The 22,662-nt window shown below is 27.4% G+C and overlaps 5 protein-coding genes across 10 annotated transcripts; 2 read left to right on the top strand and 3 right to left on the bottom strand.

The window, feature by feature from the left end:
* Positions 1-2,033: 2,033 nt before the first annotated feature.
* On the bottom strand, positions 2,034-9,661 carry LOC123270569. Of its 2 annotated transcripts, XR_006510629.1 has the most exons (3): positions 9,622-9,661; positions 3,454-3,532; positions 2,034-2,848 (listed from the first exon to the last, which is right to left on the bottom strand). XR_006510629.1 is itself a non-coding variant. In XM_044736688.1 (2 exons), exons 1-2 carry the CDS (start codon positions 3,557-3,559, stop codon positions 2,400-2,402), a joined length of 555 nt encoding a protein of 184 aa, XP_044592623.1. In that variant the 5' UTR covers positions 3,560-4,150; the 3' UTR covers positions 2,034-2,399. The 2 variants fall into 2 exon arrangements, 1 of the variants encoding a protein (XP_044592623.1); XM_044736688.1 differs by lacking the exon at positions 9,622-9,661 and having other exon boundaries at positions 3,454-4,150.
* Positions 5,461-6,991, top strand: LOC123270568 (trihelix transcription factor GTL1-like). The gene is made up of 4 exons (XM_044736687.1): positions 5,461-5,703; positions 6,019-6,290; positions 6,370-6,448; positions 6,587-6,991. Exons 1-4 carry the CDS (start codon positions 5,478-5,480, stop codon positions 6,781-6,783), a joined length of 774 nt encoding a protein of 257 aa, XP_044592622.1. The 5' UTR covers positions 5,461-5,477; the 3' UTR covers positions 6,784-6,991.
* LOC123270567 (putative nuclease HARBI1) lies at positions 7,159-9,236 on the bottom strand. 2 transcript variants are annotated; one of them, XM_044736684.1, is made up of 5 exons: positions 8,976-9,236; positions 8,611-8,820; positions 8,352-8,498; positions 7,986-8,253; positions 7,159-7,904 (listed from the first exon to the last, which is right to left on the bottom strand). In XM_044736684.1, the coding sequence occupies exons 2-5, from the start codon at positions 8,745-8,747 to the stop codon at positions 7,377-7,379; spliced, it is 1,080 nt and encodes a 359-aa protein (XP_044592619.1). In that variant the 5' UTR covers positions 8,748-8,820; positions 8,976-9,236; the 3' UTR covers positions 7,159-7,376. The 2 variants fall into 2 exon arrangements, with proteins under 2 accessions (XP_044592619.1, XP_044592620.1); XM_044736685.1 differs by lacking the exon at positions 8,976-9,236 and having other exon boundaries at positions 8,691-8,782.
* A 2,914-nt stretch (positions 9,662-12,575) lies between the features above and the next one.
* On the bottom strand, positions 12,576-15,290 carry LOC123270327. Of its 2 annotated transcripts, XM_044736325.1 has the most exons (7): positions 15,178-15,290; positions 14,870-14,906; positions 14,552-14,725; positions 13,887-14,359; positions 13,362-13,697; positions 13,042-13,258; positions 12,576-13,008 (listed from the first exon to the last, which is right to left on the bottom strand). In XM_044736325.1, exons 3-7 carry the CDS (start codon positions 14,610-14,612, stop codon positions 12,662-12,664), a joined length of 1,434 nt encoding a protein of 477 aa, XP_044592260.1. In that variant the 5' UTR covers positions 14,613-14,725; positions 14,870-14,906; positions 15,178-15,290; the 3' UTR covers positions 12,576-12,661. The 2 variants fall into 2 exon arrangements, with proteins under 2 accessions (XP_044592260.1, XP_044592259.1); XM_044736324.1 differs by having other exon boundaries at positions 12,576-13,258.
* Positions 15,291-15,561: 271 nt separating this feature from the next.
* Positions 15,562-18,401, top strand: LOC123270328 (tumor protein p63-regulated gene 1-like protein). Of its 3 annotated transcripts, XR_006510570.1 has the most exons (7): positions 15,565-15,870; positions 16,293-16,488; positions 17,049-17,225; positions 17,354-17,458; positions 17,707-17,840; positions 17,931-18,214; positions 18,258-18,401. XR_006510570.1 is itself a non-coding variant. In XM_044736326.1 (6 exons), exons 1-6 carry the CDS (start codon positions 15,786-15,788, stop codon positions 18,116-18,118), a joined length of 885 nt encoding a protein of 294 aa, XP_044592261.1. In that variant the 5' UTR covers positions 15,565-15,785; the 3' UTR covers positions 18,119-18,401. The 3 variants fall into 3 exon arrangements, 2 of the variants coding, with proteins under 2 accessions (XP_044592262.1, XP_044592261.1); XM_044736326.1 differs by having other exon boundaries at positions 17,931-18,401; XM_044736327.1 differs by lacking the exon at positions 17,354-17,458 and having other exon boundaries at positions 15,562-15,870; positions 17,931-18,401.
* The last annotated feature ends 4,261 nt before the right edge of the window (positions 18,402-22,662 follow it).

The following is a 22,662-nucleotide window of genomic DNA, read 5'->3' as shown; positions in this document are numbered from 1 at the left end:
TTAAAATCCATGTCACAATGTCACAGTAGATTTTAATAAAGAAAAAATATCGTCAATACAAAGTAGCATAGACGAAAAGTGAGGAAGCCTGTCACTGTTTACTATGACGTCTAATGCTAATCTCAAAGAAATTATATTAAAACTTTTGTATTTGAATTTTTGAATTCATTGTTTCAATTATGTTCTTTTATCATAATTACCTCCATAAATCTGTTAATTAATAAATCATAAATTAATTTATGCGATAAATTACCTTTCATTTTCATATGTTTATTGAAACAAAGTGAAGTCTATAGAAAATATATTGAATGTCTGTTAAAAACTTCTGACAAATAATTAAATTTATTTTCATGTAAATTTATTTAGAATTCTAGCTTTTGATTAATGATCCGTTTTTATGTTGTCAGAAGCTGCACGGAAATAACTTTTTTAAATTTTTACCTTTTATTGTTTAAAAAATTGTTATCAACAAATGCGTTGTCCATAAGATGATTGAAAATTTTTATATGAAATTTCAATCTTTGATACAAATAATGATTTTTAAAAGAAAAATTGTTCCTTAAACAATTTTTTGAGTTTACTGGAGTTTACACATAATTTTTTTATTTATATCTATCGATATTAATTTGCGATTTAAAAATATTAACAAATTAATAGAGTTAGCTATTTTGACAAATTAATTGTATAATTAATGTAAATAAATGTATCATGTATGCTTCGAGTAATATAATGGTAAATTTTATTTAACATTATTTACTAATATGTTATAATCGTTCGTAAGGAGTAAACTCCAGTCGTGCGTCGGAGCTGACACACACGATTTTTTTTTTTTTTAGAGACGAAAACTTTAATTTCAAAATTACGGAAAAATTGTTTGTTATCAAGAAAAATTATTATGAGATATTTTTTTTAACAATTTCTTTTTCAGATCTTTTTTTATACAGTTAATAATTTCACCGTAATTTCGAAATCCAGATTTTCGTAATCATCAAAAATTTGAATCATTTATTACGATTATTATTTTGAAGTCATGGAAAAAATATAAATTTATTTAAGCTATTTTTATCTGTACAATGAAAAAAAATGACTTGGTTTTGACACTTTATGAGCTGACTGATTTAACCATTTCGAACAGTGTTTCATATAGCCGAACTGGTAAAGTCTCTGGCGCGCAACTAAATGAGTCGGGTTCGAGCCCCGGTCTAGACTGCCCGAAATATTTTTTTTTATTTTATTGTCCGTGACAGTAGTGTAAAATTATCGTATTCCGACAGTATATTGAGCGTACAGTGTCGGTCATAACGTCGTAGATTCACTTGCGTATGCACCGTATATATTCGATAAATTTATAGTAGACATCGTTCACAACGGTATCCGATGCTGACTGACAAACCGCTCGGTAAGAACGAACTTTATACAGTGAAACGACCGTGAAACAATCGTCAATCGACCGTGCTTTCACCGTGTCGCCGAAACCGCCAGGGAAATGATAGTGAAAATGATTCTGAAGATGGAAATGAAGATAGTAGCGATAATGAAAGTGAAAATATGAACAATGAAAATGTAATTTTAAACATTGAAAACAGAAGACAGGATGTTTTTCATCAAATGTTTGGGCATAATGTCGTTGATTAAATAATTCATTAAAATCTCTAATGGTTACATTCTTGTTTTTTAAAATACGTGGAAACTAATTTTGTTATTGACTGTTTATTAATTATAAATTATTAAATTTCTAATCGTAACTGAATTAATTCATACAAAAACAACTTACGGAATTTTTTTTTTTTTTTTTAAAGAGTGAAATAATTTATTGAAACCAAAACCCAAAGTTGAAGAGAGAAAAAATAAAAACCATTGGACGAAATTACCAAAAATAAAACAATTATCAATTTTTCATTTATTTAACTAATACATTTTCAATTAACTTTATATTTTTATAAATATAAATAATCAATCAATTGTATGGGTAACAGTTAATTATCAAGTTGATTGCAAAATAAATATTTAAGTTATATACATTTAATAAGAACTCGTAACTCGGTTTTTCTTTATTAGGAACCTTTTTTTAATTGGAGATATTTTTTAATTAATTGACACTTTTTCTTTTGAATTTGCAACTTTTCTCTCTCTAATTCAAGCTTGAGTTTTTTATACTGCATTCTTTCATTGTCATCTTCAATAGATTTTTTTTTTTACTTTTTGATTTGATTTGATTATTATCAGTTTTATTTTCCTTATCATCGTCTTGTAATTTCTTGGGCAATGAGCTTATAGAGTGCGGCGATGAATTTGTTGGCCTGCTTCCCAAAATTTCATGTATTTCTTCATAAAAAGTTAACTGCTCAGGAGGACGTCCAGTTCTGTCTTTACATTGTTTGTAACTGATAAAGACTATTTCATCTAGTCTGACAGAGTTTTTCATTAACGTTGTATTTTTGACTTATTAGATCGTTCGCGATGTTATTCCAAAAAAATTTTTTCTTCATTGGATGATTTTTTTCTTCATAGTGAAATCCATAACTCCTGATTAATGCTAAACTACCATTATATTTCCGGCTATATTTTTCTTTACTTTGTCTTGTAGAACAGCGACAATCACTTTGTTGAACTGCTTCATTAGAATTTTGAGTAGATTTTGAAATAGTTGAGTTGAAAGAAATAAATTCTCTCATATCGAAATCATTATCATTATTATTATTATCATCATTATTAATTTGACGTGATTCTTTGGTTACATCTAGTATGTTGAAGCTTTCTTCACCAAGATAAAAAATTTCATCGTTTCCGGAATTGTTGGTATGCATAGTTTTTGCCCAGTTGAAGAGTTTTAAAGAAAAGGTTTTATCTAAGTCAAAAAACATAATATATCATGCATAAATTATTTAATTAATTCAATTATTACATTAAGATAAAATTTTAGAGAATTTAGGACCAAGAATATAAATTATTTGTAAATATTTCGTTGAGTTTATCTCAAATTCTCTAAAATTTATATCAAATTTGATCATGAAAGCATGAAAATAAAATTATCAGACAGCTGACAATTTTGAGAATAATTTTTATTAATAAAATTATTACAAAAAAAATCGAAAGAAAAAATTCCACATGTAAAAAATTTGAAAAACTAAACATACAATTTTTTAAAAATATTTTTTGATTGCTAATCCCATAATAAAATTGAGATGAAATGTATGTGAAACCAATTTATTCGTGATGTGATTGGTTGAAAATATTTATTCTCATTCTGATTGGTTGAAAGTGAATATAATATATATAAACTACACATAAATATATCATGACCATAAATATGAGGCGCGCGCTTGCGCGCGCAAATTTGAATTCTAGTTCAATTAATAAAAAACAAAATAAAAATTTTTTGCTGTCGGATAATTTTAGTTTCATCATGAAAGTTATGATTTTAGTACAGAAAAAATTCATTGTGCAAATTACCTGATTGTATTTTTTCTTGCGTTTCTTTTGAAACCCACATGGGATATTGTTTTCCAGACTCAGGATCCAAATAAATACTCTTCGAGAAACACGATTCAACAGACATATTTTTAAAATAATATTATTATATGTTAATTTTTGACTCTGATATGTCACATGTTAAGGAGGTATTACCCTACAACGGTTCTCAACTTTCAGAAAAATTTCCCCCCATTTGCCCCAATGTAAAGCATTATAACTACAATACGAAGTAGTTGAGATGCAGTACACTTTTGCGCCTCCTCTCACATGCGCAGAAGTAGAGAAATAATCCCACTGCGTCTTTTTTTTTGACTTGGCTACGTTGCATTCTCGCTCAGAATCGTTTGCCCTTGAGACATGTGTTGTAGAAAAATTTAATGTTTTGAAATAATTTTAAGGTTACGTATAGTTGGAGACTGCAAATAATAAATAATGACTTCGCGGCAAAAGAATGGCAGATTTTACTTTAGCAATATTTCGATCGGTCTTGGGTGATAGAAAAGGTCCTGGTAAATTTAAATTAGTCTCAGTCAAGATTTTTTAAAAAATTCAGATGATGAACAACAATCATTCCATGATGCAGCTTATGACGTTCTAACTTTACAGAATTCAGTGGAAATATTAAATTTAAAAAATAATTTATTCACTTGTTATAAAAAATGTGACGTTTATTTGCAAGAACTATCTGATGCAAATAAAACAAAACATAATTTAAAAGTATTAACAGACTTGAAAGATATTATTTCGTTGAATATGTATAAAAAATTAGCTATGAATGATATTTCAGTTGATTCTTTGAAACAAATATTTAAACAAGGAGGTGATGAAGCTATCGTGCAATTGTTTACTGAAAAACTAAATAACAAAGTAAGAATAACAAAAAAGAAAGATATTATAATGAACGTCTTAGACTTTTTAAAACAATTACCAAAAAACTCAGTTAAGAAACCAAAAAAAAATAATTTTAAGAAAGGAAGAGTTTCTAAAAAAGAATAAAATAATTAGTAGTATTAATGTTCTTCTAAAATTAAAAATAACTTATTTTAAATAAGTGCCTTTATAAAATATTTATTGAAAAATGTACTTTTAAATAAATAAATATTTATTATATTTATATTGTAGCTATATTCTTGATTTATACTATTTATTATTTTACATATTTATTTTTCCTATACAGTAAATTTGTGCTTAACCTATATCCATTAAGTTTTTATAGTTATTTGAATTTGTTGGGCTTCTACTGTATTTTGAACTTCCCGCGCAGTGCAACGTTGCCAAGTCACTATCTCTCGCTTATTAGGTTATGGGTATGTTCCGATATGCACTGCGAGCACTGCACAGTGCTATCACTGTGGAAAAATTCGTTCCGTTATGGACTGCCAGTATACTGCCGCAGTACCCTAGGGAAATATATGACGTCATAAATCGTCGCCATATTCTACTGTGAGCACTGGCGTTTTCGAGGTAAGGTAGTCGCAGTACTTTGATCACGTGATCAGTCAAAACCACTTGAGTGTCTAACGTTTTATAAACAATACCTACAGTTTAATCCCAAAGTTATAAAGTTCTGTAATTAATTTGGATTTAATAAAACAATGGAAGAATTGCAAAAATTAACCTTATTAGACTGTGTTGAAAATGTTCAATACGAGCTGAAAGTTACGCAGGAAATTTTTAATCGTGCAAAGACCGGTAAATTTGCCATTGTTTGTATATATGTAAATATTTCAAAAGTAAATACATAACCTTATTTTGTTATAATAATTTTTCATTTTACTTTGTAGATACGATGTTTGCTACTCAACTTTTTGGAGTATTGTATAAATAAAGGTAAAATGTGAAATTAATTAAAATATGTTATATTGATAATTTACAAATGATTATCGTATATAACCACTATGAATACCTCTATTGTATCCAAAAATCAGGTATAATATGTATAGACTGATTTTTCTAATATTGTATTTAATCTATTCACAGAATTTTTTGTATTTGATCGTCCTATGCCGACATATGCCCAAAGGTATGATTCGAAAGAATTCGAAAAAGAAAATGAATTTCCGTCCGAAGCCGGCTCGTCAGGAGCTGCAACATTTTCCGATACATCTTCGACATCTTTTGATACTTCTCAGACGAAGTCAACGGCTGGAAAATCTTTTAACAAACCGAAGGCTACAAAGTTATCGGGTAAAGAAAGAAATAACAAAGATGACAATAATAAAGGTGCAGGTAAGTAATACTGAAAGCCGAACAATTATATTTTCAATTAATGAATCAACAGGATTTGAAAGTTCTTTTGTTTTGTCCTATAAATGAATTGCGGAGATTGGATTTTAAATAGTTTCTATCAGTAAATTTTTAAATTACCACTTCCTCAATTTATTCAATTTTCTTATTTGTATTAATTTATTTGTTAAGTGAAATTTCTTGTAATTTTCTAAAGTTCGGTCAACTTCAATCTCATAAAATTTTATCAACATCAAATATTAGTCCGTTACTTTTTTAAATATTTGTATTAAATATATTGTTATCATCAAATTTTAGATGTCAAGAATTGGAGCAAAAATGAAGTTTTACTTCTTATTGAGATTTATAAAGAATACCAGCTTGAATTTCTGGATGCAAATATCACCAATGGCGATGTTTGGGTCAAAATTGCGACGAAAATCAACGAAACCCTTAATCAGCAGGGTTTGCCGCCTATTCCTGCGGAAAAATGTAAAACTAAATGGGAGACGCTTAAACGTCGTTATAAAAGTTTAAAAGATAGCCAGAAAACATCTGGGAATGCACCGATGACATGGCCTTTCTACGATGTAATAATAAAAACTAATCATTTTTTCTATTCATACTTTCCAAAATTTTTGCAAATATTTTACCTTTGTTAATTTGTAGGAAATGGAAGAAGTATTTGGCGAGCAGCCGTGGGTAAAACCTCTGTCTACTGCTGGATCAAATACTACCAACAAAATGGGTATTTACATTAATTAATTTTGTAAAATAATTTTTAATGTGATATAAAATTTAGAAGAAATTTATTCAAATTTACTCTTTTCATATTTCATAAACTCGCAACATGATTAGCAAAAATAAAATTTTTGGCGTTTTTTAGATCCTGACGTTATCAGCCCACCACGAAAGCGTCAAAAAACTTTAACTAACTACTGTGAAGAATTACTTGCAGCTAAAAAGGAAAATAGTGAAATTCGCCAACAACATCATCGTGAGAAAATTGCATCAATAGCTCAATTATCTGGTGCTCTTAATAAGCTTGTGGATCATCTAACAAAAAGACATGGAGATTCGTGATTTTCAGATGAACGGCGTTTTTTTTTGTTTATTAAACATGCTTGAGAGAACGTCAAAGACTGAACTTACTTTTTACGTACAAAAAATATATTCTTTTACATTTTATTATTTACAAAAAAGTTAAGTATCTTTAAGAAAAATATTAGCTATAAAAATTTGAAGTATTCATATTTTAAATGTAGTTGTCTTTATTTTATTGTTTTTTATTATAACATATCTATGTTAATGTTGAAGTAAACAAAAAAAAAAGTACAAACTGAAGAGGTTCATATTTTTATACTTTTTAAAGATTTATTAAAATAATAACATTACATATATTATAGAAGGTATATCAAAATATATATTGTAAGATGAAATAAAAATATATGAACGTGATAAAACTTACAATGATATAACTTTTTTTCATCAATTTTTCTTTCCAAAATTAGGAGAATACACTTTGTTGTGGAAATATTTAAGGAAAACACAAATTCGCAATAAAATTTACAATTTTTTTTACATATAAGTCGATTTAAAAATCTGCTTTTTTCAATTAATGTGCAAAATTCAATTTTCAGTTGATTAGTATGCATGTATGACTAAAGTTTAAAAATTTATACATTATTATTAATAAAATTTTTCAACCTTTCTCTTTTCTCCATTCCAGCAACTTTCATGTCATTGTTCATTTCAATATCTACATCCATTACTGGAACTTCATGATTCACAAGTATTGGGATGTCGATCAAATCATCTCTCATAATGCAAATGTTGTGCAAAATACAACAAGCAATTACGTAATATGGTATTAAGTCCGTTCTTTTGAATGGCAGTTTATCCAACAAACTACGAAATCTTCCTTTTAATAAAGCGTTTGCTCGTTCTATCATCATACGAGCACTTGAATGTATTGTGTTGTATCGCAATGAATCTTGATTGAAGTTACCATTATTTCGATAAGGTACCATTATACAAGGTTGAATACTGTAAGCCTTGTCTCCTAACAAGTGGGTATCATCAGGAAAAAATTCTGGTGTGCAACAATTTTGTAAATTTGACAGTCGGAAAACACGAGCGTCATGGACTGAGCCTGCTTGACCACAGTACGCATGAATAATTTTCAATTTGTGATCACATACTAGCTGAAATTATAAAATTAAGTTTATTTCAACAAGTTAGGTAAATATATAGGTCATCAATATAAATTTGATTGTTTTAAAAACCTGAGTTTGAATAGAATGAAATCCTTTGCGGTTAATATAGCTGGCATGGTGTTCTTTGGGCTGAGCAATTCTTATGTGTGTTCCATCGATCGCTCCCAATACATTCGGAAATCCGTACTTTCGATATATATGATTTGATGTTATCCTCGCTTCTTCACGAGTAGGCCATTTTATGTAGACAGGTAGATAATTATATATTGATTTGACTACTTTCCAAACAGTTCTCCAAGCTGTTGCTTTTCCGACATCGAAACGATCACATACTGATCTGTAAAATTAATAAAATAGTAAGCTATTCTATTGAACATCAATTTTCAACTTCTTGAAGATCTTTAGAATAAGATTAAAGGAACGTGAATAATGTACCTGTAAGAATCTGGTGTTGCCATGGTCCAAATACTCAGAAGAAGCTGTTTTTCGACAGAAATAGGATGTCTGCCAAAGTGGACAGATTGTTTTTGTAAGTCGGGTCCGAGTAAATTTATAAGAAATTCAAAAGTTTCGCGCCTCATACTATAATTGATTTACAAATAAAGATGTAATATTAGAAATTAACAATAATTTAAATATTTAAGTTTTGAAAAATAATTATCATCAGTTAATTGGGTAAAAATACATGTCTTACCGAAAATGACTTTTAAAAGTTTCATCAGTCATTCGAAAAACCGTATTTTCGACATAATTTTTGGGTTCTTGGAATGATACCTTGTCCTGTACGATTTCCAAAACAATAGATGAAATCTTCATCATCGCTAGAATCATCTTCGTCTGAAGATTCCAATAAATTTCGAACTGCACCAACAAGTACTATTCCAATTACTGGATACTCCATTACCTGTAATTTTTTTTCGTTTATAGTAATCAATCATTATTTTTTTTAAAAAAACTCCTAAATTTTACTCTACATAACCTCTGCACATTAAGTTATACACAAAGTTAATATAAGTTAAGTAATGAAAAACATATTCTTTTTAATAAAAAACTACTTACTTTTATTATATTATAAATTCAATTTACATTTAATATTAATTAAAATATTTTTAATTTGATAGTACTCCAACAACAGTTTTTTTTAATGAACTAGAAAACTTTAATACACTCATTTGAATACTGCGTCAAAAAATGCGGCTGACAGTATACGGGATTGCGTTCCGTTTTAAATAGTAACCAGTATAACTAACTATAAAGGAACGGCTTCACAGTATACTAAATTGACGTCACACTGTACAGTGGTCGCAGTGCATATCGGAACATACCCTATAAGAGAACGCTTGAAAATCATTTAAAGTAACAAACTTTGAACATTGTTTATAAAAAAATTAATACCGCTCGTTTATGTTTTTTTTTTTTTCAAAAAAAATACTTGTTATAATATATAACTTATATAACTTCAATTAAATATTCTCAGTTTTTAAAAAAAATCCTAAGAAAAGTATGGTTGTTATTCAATAAAATGTTCGCTCTAACTACGGTCAGGATAGGGAATACATGTCAAATGTACGATTTTTAATTGCTAATATTTCGAAAATTAACATCGCAAGGACTATTAAAAAAAATTTATTCGTATAGAGGACACTTAGAAGTACGCGTATTCAAAAATTGAGGAATATTGTAAAAAAGTGATTTTTCACCATACCTCCTTAAGTAAACAAACAAATAATTAGCTTTTATTTTTTTTATTACGTGTGGATATGCGCAGAATAAAATTTAGAGTGCCTGCGCCAAAAAAAAAAAAACGCCAACGAACACGGCCCAGGGTTGCCAGATGCGGCGACATCGCCATTTAGGCTACTTTTAACAAGGCTCGGCGACTAAAATGTTATTGAAGGCGACTTTTGAAATTAAACAACAGAACGAAAATTTTTTTCTATTATTTTTATAAAAATTAATAAAGACTACGAAGAATTTTATCACAGTTTTTATGTTTCATGAATACTACTTGAAATTTAGTCATGTTTATGTTAATTTCAATATTTGTGGAATAATTTTAACAAGTTTTGTGATGATTTTCAGTTGCAATACGTATTATTGCACTCTTTTAGAATGAGAAAGATAATAATTTCATGCTGATGACTGAGTGTGATTACCTGAGTGATTTAATCACAATATTACGATGAAAATATATGTTAATTTATCTAAACTAATTTTATATTTCATGAATATTACTACGTAAAATTCAGTCAATGTTTATGTTAATTTAAATATTTGGGGAATAATTCTAATAAGCTTGGTGACGATTTTCAGTTGCAATACATTTGATAGCGCAATTTAGAATAAGAAAGATAATTATTCAATGCCGATGACTGATTACCTGAGTGATTTAATCACAACATTACTATTGAAAGTACATATAATATTAGGGTGTCCGTTATTTACCAATTTGGTTTTTGACTTTGCAGCGCCCCTAAGATTTTTAGTTCGTGATCTAATAAAAAATATCAGACCCATATAAGCTCTTAATATTGATATTAAACCGTGCCACAAAGACGATACATTTCCCATTTAAATAATTTTGGGTTTTGGTACGTTTTAAAATTAATTTTTTTGTTTCTATGCCAATCCATATATGGCAATGGCAAACAAGTATTTTTGTAGAAAATTGAACATTCTATACATAGAAACAAAAAAAATTAGTTGTAAAACGTGCCAAAACCCCATGTTATTTAAATGATAAATGTATCGTCTTTGTGGCACGGTTCAATATCAATATTAAGGGCTTATATGGGTCTGATATTTTTTATTAGGTCACGAACTAAAAATCTAATGGGCACTGCAAAGTCAAAAACCAAATTGGTAAATAGTGGACACCCTAATATAACATATATGTTAATTTATCTAAACTAATTTTATGATGAAAATTTCACTTCATAAAATTTACTTGAATTTTGTATTTTAACTTATAATTTTGTTAAATGATAATAATTTTATAATTCTCAATAAACCAGATTTGAAAAAAAAATTTTCATTTAATTTTTCTAATTTGAATTGATCGCGGTGACTTTGGGCGACTTTAGCGCCACAGGTCGGCTACGCGCCGAAAAGAAATCCACAGATTCGGTAGAATCTGGCGCCAAGTTCCGTTCAAATCCGTTGTAAACGGAGCGCCAGACTACCGACTGTGTTTACTGTAAGCAGAACGGTATTTCGAGGTTGCAAAATTTTATTTAATTATATGGTTCTCCTTTTTCCAAAATAATATATTATAAAAGTAATTTATACTTTATTTTACTGATATTAATTAATTATAATCAATTATAACACTTAATTCACTTAAAATTATTAAATTTTATCAGCACAAACTATAGTAAGCCCAGAAATTTCGATCCTGACTTTTTTTCGATGGGGAATATCAGCGCCACAGACTAGATAAAATAAAAATGTGTAGTAATCCTTCCTATAGACACGCAACTACAGTAAAAAGTGATTCATAGCTTGCATCTATGGCCGCCAGGGTGCACTGGAATTACATCTACATAAACTGTAGCTTTAAGGGGATAGTTTGCAGTAAAAAATGCAGTCAACACGAGATTTAAGTTGTTATCAATTGTAAATTTTCATTATAATTACAAAAATACTAAAATCCGAACAAAAACAGTTTCACTGTAAAAAGTCGCACCAAGTCCACGTTCATAAGACTATTAGGAAAAAAATTTTTTTTCTTTACAAAAGATACAAAATAAAAAAAATTAAAAATCCGAGTAACCGATATGATTGTTTATGATTTTCGGAAATTAAAAAATTTTTTGTAAATTTAAAAATTAAAAAAATTTTAGAACGTACTTGGTGTGCGTCATTGTGTATTTCAATTTTTTAAAGTCCTAGTAAATAGATTTTACGAATTTCATTAAAAGTAAAATATTTTGCAACCGCGCACACTAAATACGTTCTAAAATTTTTTTTTAATTTTTAAATTTACAAAAAAATTTTTTTTAATTTCCGAAAATCATAAACAATCATATCGGTTACTCGGATTTTTTAATTTTTTTATTTTGTATCTTTTTGTAAAGAAAAAAAAAATTTTTTTTCCTAATAGTTTTATGAACGTGGACTTGGTGCGACTTTTTTACAGTGAAACTGTTTTTGTTCGGATTCTGGGATTCTGGGTACCCAGCGCAGCCTTATTAGTTTGAATTTATTGAATGGTCTGAAGCTCGCGCGCTACGCAACGTTGCCAAATGTTCTGACGCCATTTAAATGTAGGTTACTCAAAAATTTTCTGTAATTTTATAATTTCAATTTCTCCATAAATTCCACGGCAACCTGTATATTTTATTGCAAAAAATGAAACCTGAATATTTCGAAAACCTTATTTTGAGTTTTTCTTTTACTCCATCTAATCGGTGGTGAATGCCATAATTCGAGAAAGTTGTTACGGTCTGACTTTCCCGTAAGACTCGGAAAAAATACTAACATTTTTAGAAATTTTTTTTTCAAAAATTTGTACGGTGAAGAATAAATTAAACTTCACTAGTAGATAAATAAGGACTTTAACTTTTAGATAAAACTTAATTTTATGCATAATCTAATATTTTTTATTTAACATTGATGGCGAAAGGACCTCCTTAAGTACATGTAAATAAAACAATTATGTAGATATAAATAGGTACTTTAATAGACATAAAAAAATAACTTACTATGATTATAATTTTTACACAAAATAAAAGCTACTACACCTTTCATTTTTTACTTTCATTTTTCTGCTTACTCTTATTTAAATTTTGGTTAGATTTTTCACTAGATTCAGACTCAATCGGACTGATACTGATAGGCACCAGAGAAACCAGAGGAATTTTGTCGCTTAATCTGGTCTTGGGTGTGCTGGTCTCTCGCATCCGCTGGTTGAACTCTTGTCTTTTAGGTGATTCTTGAGCGTCGGAAGATTCGAGAGGGACTCCTTTAAAACTCAATCGAGTCTGCCGTTTATCAACTTGGTTCTTCTTGGAAGCTGGAGATTTCGTAGATTTTTTTGCGATTGAAGCAACCAGTTTCTTCAAGACTGGAGCAGCAGTTTTTTTTACGGCTGGTTTAGCTGATGGTTTAGTTTTAGGATTGGCTGTTGATTTTGTACCTTTATTCTTACTGTTATTTTTAATTGGACTATTTTCATCATTCTCTGAGCTTACTAAAGTATCTTTTTCCTGACTCTCTTGACTTTTTTCTGCTTCCTTTCTTTTTTTAACAGTCCGCTTTTTTGCCTGTTTGCGTTTTTTCTTCGGCTGGTCTTCCTCGGATACTTCATCCTCTTCATCAGAAAAATATTCGTATCCTAGGTTCTGAAAAATTTTTAACAACATATTTATTAATTAAGTCTCATTAGAGACAAATACAAAAGTAAATATTTAAAATATAGAACAAGGAAGAAAATAAAATACTTACAATTTCTTGGCTATTTTCTCCGCGATTTGGCTTCCATTTAAAAATCGGATGGTCTCTATTTGCAATCGCTTCATAAGCTTCTTGAAGATCATATTTTTTAAAATTTTTTACAAATTTACCCATTTCTAGTAACATATTTTCATCAGGTTTATTCTTCAAATTCCAATTTGTTTTTATTAAGTGAGGTCTCGCTTCTCCAGATTCATAAAAAAGAGATATTATCATATCGTGTTTTAAATTTAATTCACTGTTATTTATCGATAATAGTTTAATGTACATGGATAAATTTCCCAGAGATCCTTCAACTCGTATATTTTTTACTTCTTCAGTTAATTCCTGTAAATAAATTATTGATTCTTTTAAAAATTATTAAATTAATTTCTAGAACCAGTTAAATCAAAATTAGGAAAGAAATCTTTAATCAGAAAATTGTAATGAATTTTTTGAATAAATAATTATAATAAATTATTTGGAAAAAAGAAAAATACATTATAAATTTAAAAAATGATTTTAAAATGACCGCACCCTCAAACTGGTGATTTGTATCCATCGTTGCTCATGGCAATCAATATGTCGCTTACAATTTCTCAGAAACGCAGACGTTTGACTCATTTTATCCAGCGGAGTTTCTCTTAGAATATACTCAATCTTGATGCCCCAAGGAAGCGCCCATTTACCTATTTTAATTTTGTCATCATCCAGCAACAACTGAACCGCGTTTAGGTTCTGATAATTAGAGTTAGGCGAAAATTTGTATACTAACTCTATGTCCGTACACTTAGAGCACCAGATTCCTGACAGTTTGAATAACTCAAACTGAAGTTTATCGTCAATATTTACATCTTCACTAGTTGACGGCACAGCAACAGCCACAGAATTATGGTCAATATTCAAGTCTCCGAATTTAACAACTTCGAGCTGGTGAATGACATCTTCAATCAACTCTTGCAACTGGGAGATTTGCTGTTTTACTTTTTTCTTCTTGGCCTCCAATGATTCTACGGATAAAATTAAATTGTTACGTAATTTGAAAAATTAATTAGAATTATTGGAGTCATTTTTCAGAATAATTGTCATTAATTTTTCAAAAAAAAAAAAAAAATTCTTGTCAATCAAATGTAAACAAATATTTTCTTAGGTTAGAAAATTTAAATTATTATTTCTAATAGATTGTAATAATTAAAAAATACCTTTTTCTTCTTCATCTATTTCTGCTGGTTGAAGAGCAGTGAGGTCATCTTCTCCATCCATTTTTTAGATTAATCTTTTATTTATAATTGAATTAATAAATATTTATGACAAGTAGCCGGTGTTTTTGTTTTGAAATCCAAGTAATTCAAGAGCAAAAGTGAGCGCGCAAAGTACTAAAAAGCGCGTTAAAATTAAAAATCAAAAATACACGTCAAATTGCAATAAAAAAAAATATTAATTATAAAAAAAAATTTTATCATTATAATAATTATTAATTATTTGTAAATAAATTACAATAAATATTTTTTCCCATTTACCATATTTAAATTTGCACAATCCGCGAAAATCTGCAAACTAAAAAAAACATTTAAAAAATGATTTTTTTTAATATTCAAACGTTTTCCTTTTTATTTAATTAATTAAAAGTAATTTCACATCAATTTTTATAAATATATAAATAAATAAATCATAAAACTAATAATAATAAAATTCATTCGAGAAATGTTATAAAAATGGATGTGCTTTATATACAGTTAACAAATAAAAAATATTAAATGTCAAATTATATTTATTATAGTTAATCATTACGTGACTAAATAAAATTTTGCTTATTTAAATTTTATACCGCTATTAGTAAAAAATTTTGTGATGTCACAACTACCCCGATTGCTCCTGTAGAACTGTCAGAAATTTCGGAAAATTTTAAACTAAAATGTAAAACCTAAAAAAAAAATTATCTTATTAGTCAACTACAAAATTCTTCTAAAAAATTATAACTATGATAATGAAATATAATTTTCAAGTATTTTTATTTTGTCATATTTTTTTTCATTATTTATAATTTAAAGTTTTTACTAAACAATGTTTATCAAAAACTCATAAATTTTCCGCGTGCACAACCATAATTTGATTAATACTATAGTATATTGACATAAATTTTATCATTTTATCAATACTCAAATATATATATATAAGTACCTTCGCAGCTGTTATAAGTGTATATATATTTGTTGATAAATGAAACCACTAGATGGCTAGAACGAATTAATAATTTATATATTTAATATTTTTGCCTGCGTAAAAGGTAAAAGCATTATTTGAAAGCATATCCAAGGTTGATACAAATTTAATTACACGTGTATGTAGACCGTGTATATAACATAAAAATAAATAAGGAAAGTTGCCGTCAGTACAGTTTACAGTGAAAAGTTTAGATTGGTCAAAATCGAAAAAATGCTAGACCATAATCAACTGGACGAAGTGTCATCGGTTAATTTTGAAGCTGCTACTCTGAGAATTTCTAACAAAGAAGACAGTGGTAAGCTTTTTCATTTTTTTATGTATAATAATAAATAATAAATCAATAATAATTATAAATAAAAATAAAAGTATAAATTTGACAGTTGTCATCTGCCACCTGTCACTTTGACAGATAGCATTATTTTATAATGATTCAAAAATTAACAGACGTTCGTCAATTTGGATTTTTGTAACATCTAAATTATTATGAAAAACTGTTAATAAAAAAAATTCCACATTTGGAAATTAAAAAAATCTACAAGTGCAAATTTTTGAAAAATATTTCTTATAATAAGAATAAAAAAAAATTTTCAGATGTCTGCTGATTCCATGGAATATTGCAGTATCATATATCTAACACCTGTCACTTTGACAACTTTGACAGATAAACTTTATTGTATTACTTTTTATACTGATAATTATCTTTGGTTGATATTGCAGAGAAAACGCGGGAAGGTTCAAACACCGAGGAAATAAAAAAGGACTCTAGTGTCCTGAGCGTACCGTACAAAAACATCGACGTCCATACTTTTTTCTCCGACCGGGACGAAGTTGTGGAACGTGCGATCAAAGAGTGCCGGGAAACTTTGGCTACTGATCAGAATGACGAAATAATTGGAACTTGGCTGTTGACTGAGTAATTATTCAATTTTTTAATATTGATAATTTAATTATAATTAACATATGAAATTAAAAGATATTTGCCAGTTGTTTAGATTTTTATTGACAACTAAATTGTGAAAAAATTAAAATTCTACATCTAGAAATTAAAAAAAAATTACAAATGCAAATTTTAAAAAAATATTTTTTTTATAATCGATCATTAATAAAAATAAAAAAAATTGTCTGATGTCCGCTGATTTCAGTAACATTAATTATTACTGAATTTACCACTAATTTATTCTCTTATATCATAAAAAATAAATATAAGTATACTTTGCAATACATTTATGATATTGGAATCATCAGACATTTAATTATTTTTTAGTTTTTTTAGCAAATAAATTAATATTAAAAAAGTATTTGATAAAAATTCAATTCGTACTTTTTAAAAATTTTTCTATATCAAATTTTTTTCTTTAATTTATTTTCAATAATTTATTTATTGAGCAAAATCATAAAAATTTTTCATTTCTTTCAATTTCAGTCTTGAGATAATTTACTTAAATTATTAATAATTGATGAATAATTTTCTAGGATCAGTCTCTGGGACACTGAAAAAGAGCGAGTGGTGCTGTTGACGAAAAACGCATTGTACACGATCAAGTATGACTTTATATCACTCAAGTTGCTCGAGTTCAACAGAGTACCGATGATTGAGGTGGATACAATTGCCTATGGAGAATTGGAGTACCCTAAAACTTCAATTGCTCCGTAAGTTAATGCTAAAAATAAATGATTAGTGTAATGAAACAGGAACTAGCTGTTATGAGATAGTTTCTAGGAAATAGAGAATAAAATAGAATTTGAATTCTTTATGAAAACTTTAAAAATATATTCAGGCGATTGAACGGTCTTGCTGAAGGTGTGTCATCGGTGATACATTGTGCAGTGCGTCAACAATGGTCATCTTTGGCTTCGAGTTCTGAAATTAAATTTGAACCTAGGTATTATCAATACTTGATTTAAAAAATTTTTTAAAAATTATTTTTGTTTTCACACATAACAAGTTTTTACATTTTATCATTTAAATTAATTTTATTATTTTTGAGTGATTAAAAATTTTTTTGTTTTTCTGTTATTTGCAATTTTTTAATTTATTTAATTATCTTTAACTGAATTTATTTATTGTATAGCTAATTTCTTTACAAATTTATAACATTTTTATAAATTTGTTTAATTATACTGTTTTTAGAAAAAGAAACACATTTGGTGTAAAAATAATGTGGAACAAAGGCAAACCCTTGTCTTTAGACAAAAAATGGAATCCTTTTGCCAAACGTATTCCCTGGGTAACATATACAAGTCATCCTCTCTACTGGCATAAAAGTAGTTCATTTTTTTAATCAATTTAAAATGAAATTCATTGATACATATACTGCAAAAATTAATCAAAAATATACTTTTATTCTGCATTAGGTACAAGTGAAGAACAGAAGCGGTTTGACGTTGACGATTTTCACGATGCTTTGATGACTCACTTCAATATGCAGTGCGAATTTACCAAGAGTCAAATAATTATTGAAAATTACCTCGGCTTAGGCGCAATTCTGCACAATCGCAACTCTTTGGGATTTTTCAGAGTGCGTGGGAAAGTCAGTTTCTAAAAAGTTTACCAAAAATGCACTGAGATACTCTTCTCTGTTTAAAAACAATAATTTCAAGGAATTCAAAATAGGTCACCAAATTCAATTGTACATCTATACTAGATGCTACAATGGCGTCCGTGACTTTTGGGACACCCTGTATATTAATAACTGTTCCTATTTTATCTCTGTTTTCACTTATCATTGAGAGAAACTGTATACTGGTAAAAAAGTTAATTTGATTCAAGAGAAAAAATTCTTGAACCAAAAACAACTTCATTTAAACCAAGAATAATTTTTTTTTTTGGCTCAAGAATTGTTTTTCTTAAATCAAGAAAATCATTTTCCTCAAAATGGCATTCTTGATTTAACATTTTTTTTTAGCCAAGTCAATTTTTTTTATCAGTGTACTATATTTGTGGCGCTCGCAACAGCAAAGCTATTGCAGATTCATAAATTTTTCTTGAACTAATGAAAATTTCGAAAAAAAAGCTCTGCTATAAAAAAGACAATTAAATAATCTATCGAGTAGCAGAACGTTTTTTCTAAAATTTTTCTTTGGTTAGAAGGAATTAATGAACCTGCAATACCTAAGAACGCATCTTAAAAGAAATTTATGAAACTGTGATGCCAGGGAACATCAATTAATTAATGCAATGTAGATATACAGTTTGTATATGACCAATTCATTTCAATTATTTTTTCTAACCAGGGCTATCTACTTGATACCAAAAAATATATTTTATTCGTTACCCTTGCAACCTCGAGCGAACCGTTTATTTACTGTTTATAAACAGTATCCGTGATAACACCGTTTAAGCACCGTTTATAAACCGTTTACTTGCCATTTATTTGTTCCATTCGTAAACGGTTAATAAACGGTTGATAAACTGTGATTATACAATTATTATGCAGTATCTAAACTGTAAATTAACAATGAATAAACGGTGTATATGTCGTAGTATAAAAACTGTAAATTAACAGTAAATACATGGTGTATAGACAGTAAGAAGACTGTAAGTTAACAATGAATATACAGTTTATACACAGTATTAAAACTGTAAATTAACAGTGAATACACGGTATATTTACACGGTAAAAAACGGCCATTGAAAATTTTTTTTTGGAAATATAATTAATAATCAGAATAATGATTTTTAAGATAAAAATCGTAACTTTAAAAAATATTTTTATTGCTTAAAATCGCATTTGTCAGTTAACAATTTTTTTTTTGCAAGTCAACATAAATATTAAGAAACTATTTTTTTTTTCTTTTAAATCCTCATTTTTATTGCTCTTTCTGAATATGGCAAAAAAAAATTTTTATATCAATTTTTTATTCGTTTTTTAAATAAACGATTTGTTATAAACAAATGAATTTTCGCACTAAATTTTTCTTATATATACTATAAAAACATACAAAAACGGTCTTGTATCGTTTTTTAAGCAAACACGGAAAAAAACTACAAGTTTGAAGCATCAGAATTTTTTTAATTAAATAAAAAATATAAAAAATTTTTTTGCTTAAAAAACGATACAAGACCGTTTTTGTATATTTTTATAGTATTTAAAAGATAAATTTAGCGCGAAAATTCATTTGTTTATAATTATAACAAATCGTTTATTTAAGAAACGAATAAAAAATTGAAATAATAAAATTTTTTTGTCATAATTTTTATTATTATTATTTTGTAATATATAATTTATAATCATTATTATTTTGTACTATTTTGTATTATTTGATGATGGTCCTGAGGGAGCCTAGGCTCCAGGACTAAATAAACATTTATCTATCTATCTATCTATCTATAATCAGAAAGAGCAATAAGAATGAGGATTTAAATGAAAAAAAAGCAGTTCCTTAATATTTATATTGACTTGCAAAAATAGATTGTTAACTAACAAATGCGATTTTAAGCAATAAAAATATTTTTTTAAGAAACGATTTTCATCTTAAAAATCATTATTCTGATGACTAATTATATTTCCAAAAAAAAATTTCAACCATCTTATAAATAACGCATTTGTTTATAATAAATTTTTAAAGAATTTTGGTAAAAAAATATTGAAATTTATTTTTATATGGCTTTTAGTAATAACAAATCGAATGAATCAAGATATTAGAAAAAAAAATTTTTTTCAATGTTTTATTCATATTTTTTCTTTTTCAGCATTTTTAATTATTTGTAAAAAAATGAAAAGGAATAATTTTATTGATCAGACTGTATGTAATATATTACGGTCGGCGCATGTTTTTTTACCAAAATAAAAATAACTGTAACTTTCTGAGATAGTTTTCTTGCGAGAAAATTAAAAAAAAAAAAAAACAAAAATTCAATTTAAAATGAAAAATTTTTTTAGATCAATTTGAAATACTTGAAAAATAAGTTCGGCATTGTATAAATACGCTACCTACCTATCAATATAAAAAGTTAATTAATATTAACGTACTAATTATCGATACTTATTGTTGTTTTGTTGTATACAACAAACTGGTGCTATTTCATAATGAATTTTCATCACTATCTATCTAAATTAAAAATATTTACTATTTAAATGCCTAATTAAATGATATTCATGTTTGTGCTTAAATTATTTACTGCGTATTCTTTACAAGTATATTGGTGTTAGTTATATATATTTATCAATAAAAATACATTATCTATATAGATAGTAAAATTACTTATAAGTAACGATAATTACTAGTTTCAGTTAAGGAGGTCTTTTCGCCATCAATGTTAAATAAAAAATATTAGATTATGCATAAAATTCATTTTTATCTAATAGCCCTGATTAAACAACTGAATTCGATCGAATTAAACAGAATCAAATTTTTAATTCTTTTGAATTCAATTAAATTCTGTTAATTCGGTACCTAACTTTAAAATGAATTCTGTTTAATTCGGCAGGTGAGTCAGAATTCAGCCGAATTAAAACAAATTCAAAATTATTAATTCGGTTGAATTCGGAAATAATCCTCGAATTTCTGGCTCTGACTCCGAATTAGACCGAATTAAAACAAATTCAAAATTATTAATTCAGTTAAATTCGGAAATAATCCTCGAATTTCTCGCTCTGAATCCGAATTAGACCGAATTAAAACAAATTCAAAATTATTAATTCGGTTCAATTCTGTTGAATTCGGAAATAATCCTCGAATTTCTCGCTCTGACTCCGAATTAGACCGAATTAAAACAAATTGAAAATTTTCAATTCTGTTAAATTAGAAGATAATCCTCGAATTTCTCGCTCTGACTCCGAATTAGACCGAATTAAAACAAATTCAAAATTATTAATTCGGTTCAATTCTGTTGAATTCGGAAATAATCCTCGAATTTCTCGCTCTGACTCCGAATTAGACCGAATTAAAACAAATTCAAAATTTTTAATTCGGTTCAATTCTGTTAAATTCGGAAAAAATTCTCGAATTTCTGGCTCTGACTGAATTAGACTGAATTAAAACAAATTCAAAATCTTTAAGTCAGTTCTATTCTGTTGAATTCTGCAATAATCCTGGAATCTCTGGTTCTGACTCCGAGTTAGAATAAATTAAAACAAATTCAAAATTTTCAATTCGGTTCAATTCTTTCAAATTCGGAAATAATCCGCGAATTTCTGACTCCGACTCCGACTTTGACTGAATTAAAATAAATTTTAAATGTTCAATTTCGTTGAATTCTATTTAAATCGGAAATAATCCTCGGATTTCTGGTTCTGACTCGGAATTTAATTGAATTAAAACAAATTATAAATTTTGTTGAAATCTGAATATTTTTGTATTAATTAAGGAAGTTCAAGCGTAACTAATGAGTCAAAATAATGTTAAAATTTTTTTTTAATTTTAGTCTTCCCAATATTCGTCAAAATTCTTTATTTTAATGTAAAATAATTTAACCAATTTAATAATTGATGGTTTTTACTTATTTAATAAAGTAAAGTAATAAAATGACTTTCGTATTTATTACTTGCCGGAATAAATAAACAAATTTGGCAATAGCGCGCTTGATTATACTCATAACGGAGACGTGGATGAGTGTGTGAGTTAAACATCTCTGTAACTATATTTCTATCCTTTTCTTTTTTTTTCAGCTGTTGACGCGATGTTGTCAAATCTTTATTCGAATAAATAGCTGACGGTAAACGAGTTACAAACATAAAATTTGACTTTAAATATTTCAAAAATTATATCGGTAATGTATTATTATTAAATTGTTTTTATATTTTGCAATAATTCAAGTTTCTTGTCTATAGTTTTTTATCCGTTAAAATTGGGAGGTTAATATTGAAAAAAATAATTAGTCTCGACAAAAGTTTGTCCGCCATAAGAGCTCGTGTATAAGGAGATAAAATATGTGATTTTTAAAATTTAATATCTAAGTAACTAAACGGTGAATTATTTTAAAATTTTGGGATTAGATGAATGATGTATTTATTTATACGTATACTTAATTTCAAAGCTCAAAGTTGGAAATTATTTTTTATATTAGATTCGCTCGAACTTCCTTAAGTAAATAGTACTCTGAAATGAATAGAACTGTTTACTTAGATTATAAAATAAAATTTTT

This window comes from Cotesia glomerata, linkage group LG8, assembly GCF_020080835.1.
Source record: "Cotesia glomerata isolate CgM1 linkage group LG8, MPM_Cglom_v2.3, whole genome shotgun sequence".
Classification (NCBI taxonomy): Eukaryota; Metazoa; Arthropoda; class Insecta; order Hymenoptera; family Braconidae; genus Cotesia; species Cotesia glomerata.
This window is presented reverse-complemented; position numbering and strand designations above follow the sequence as displayed.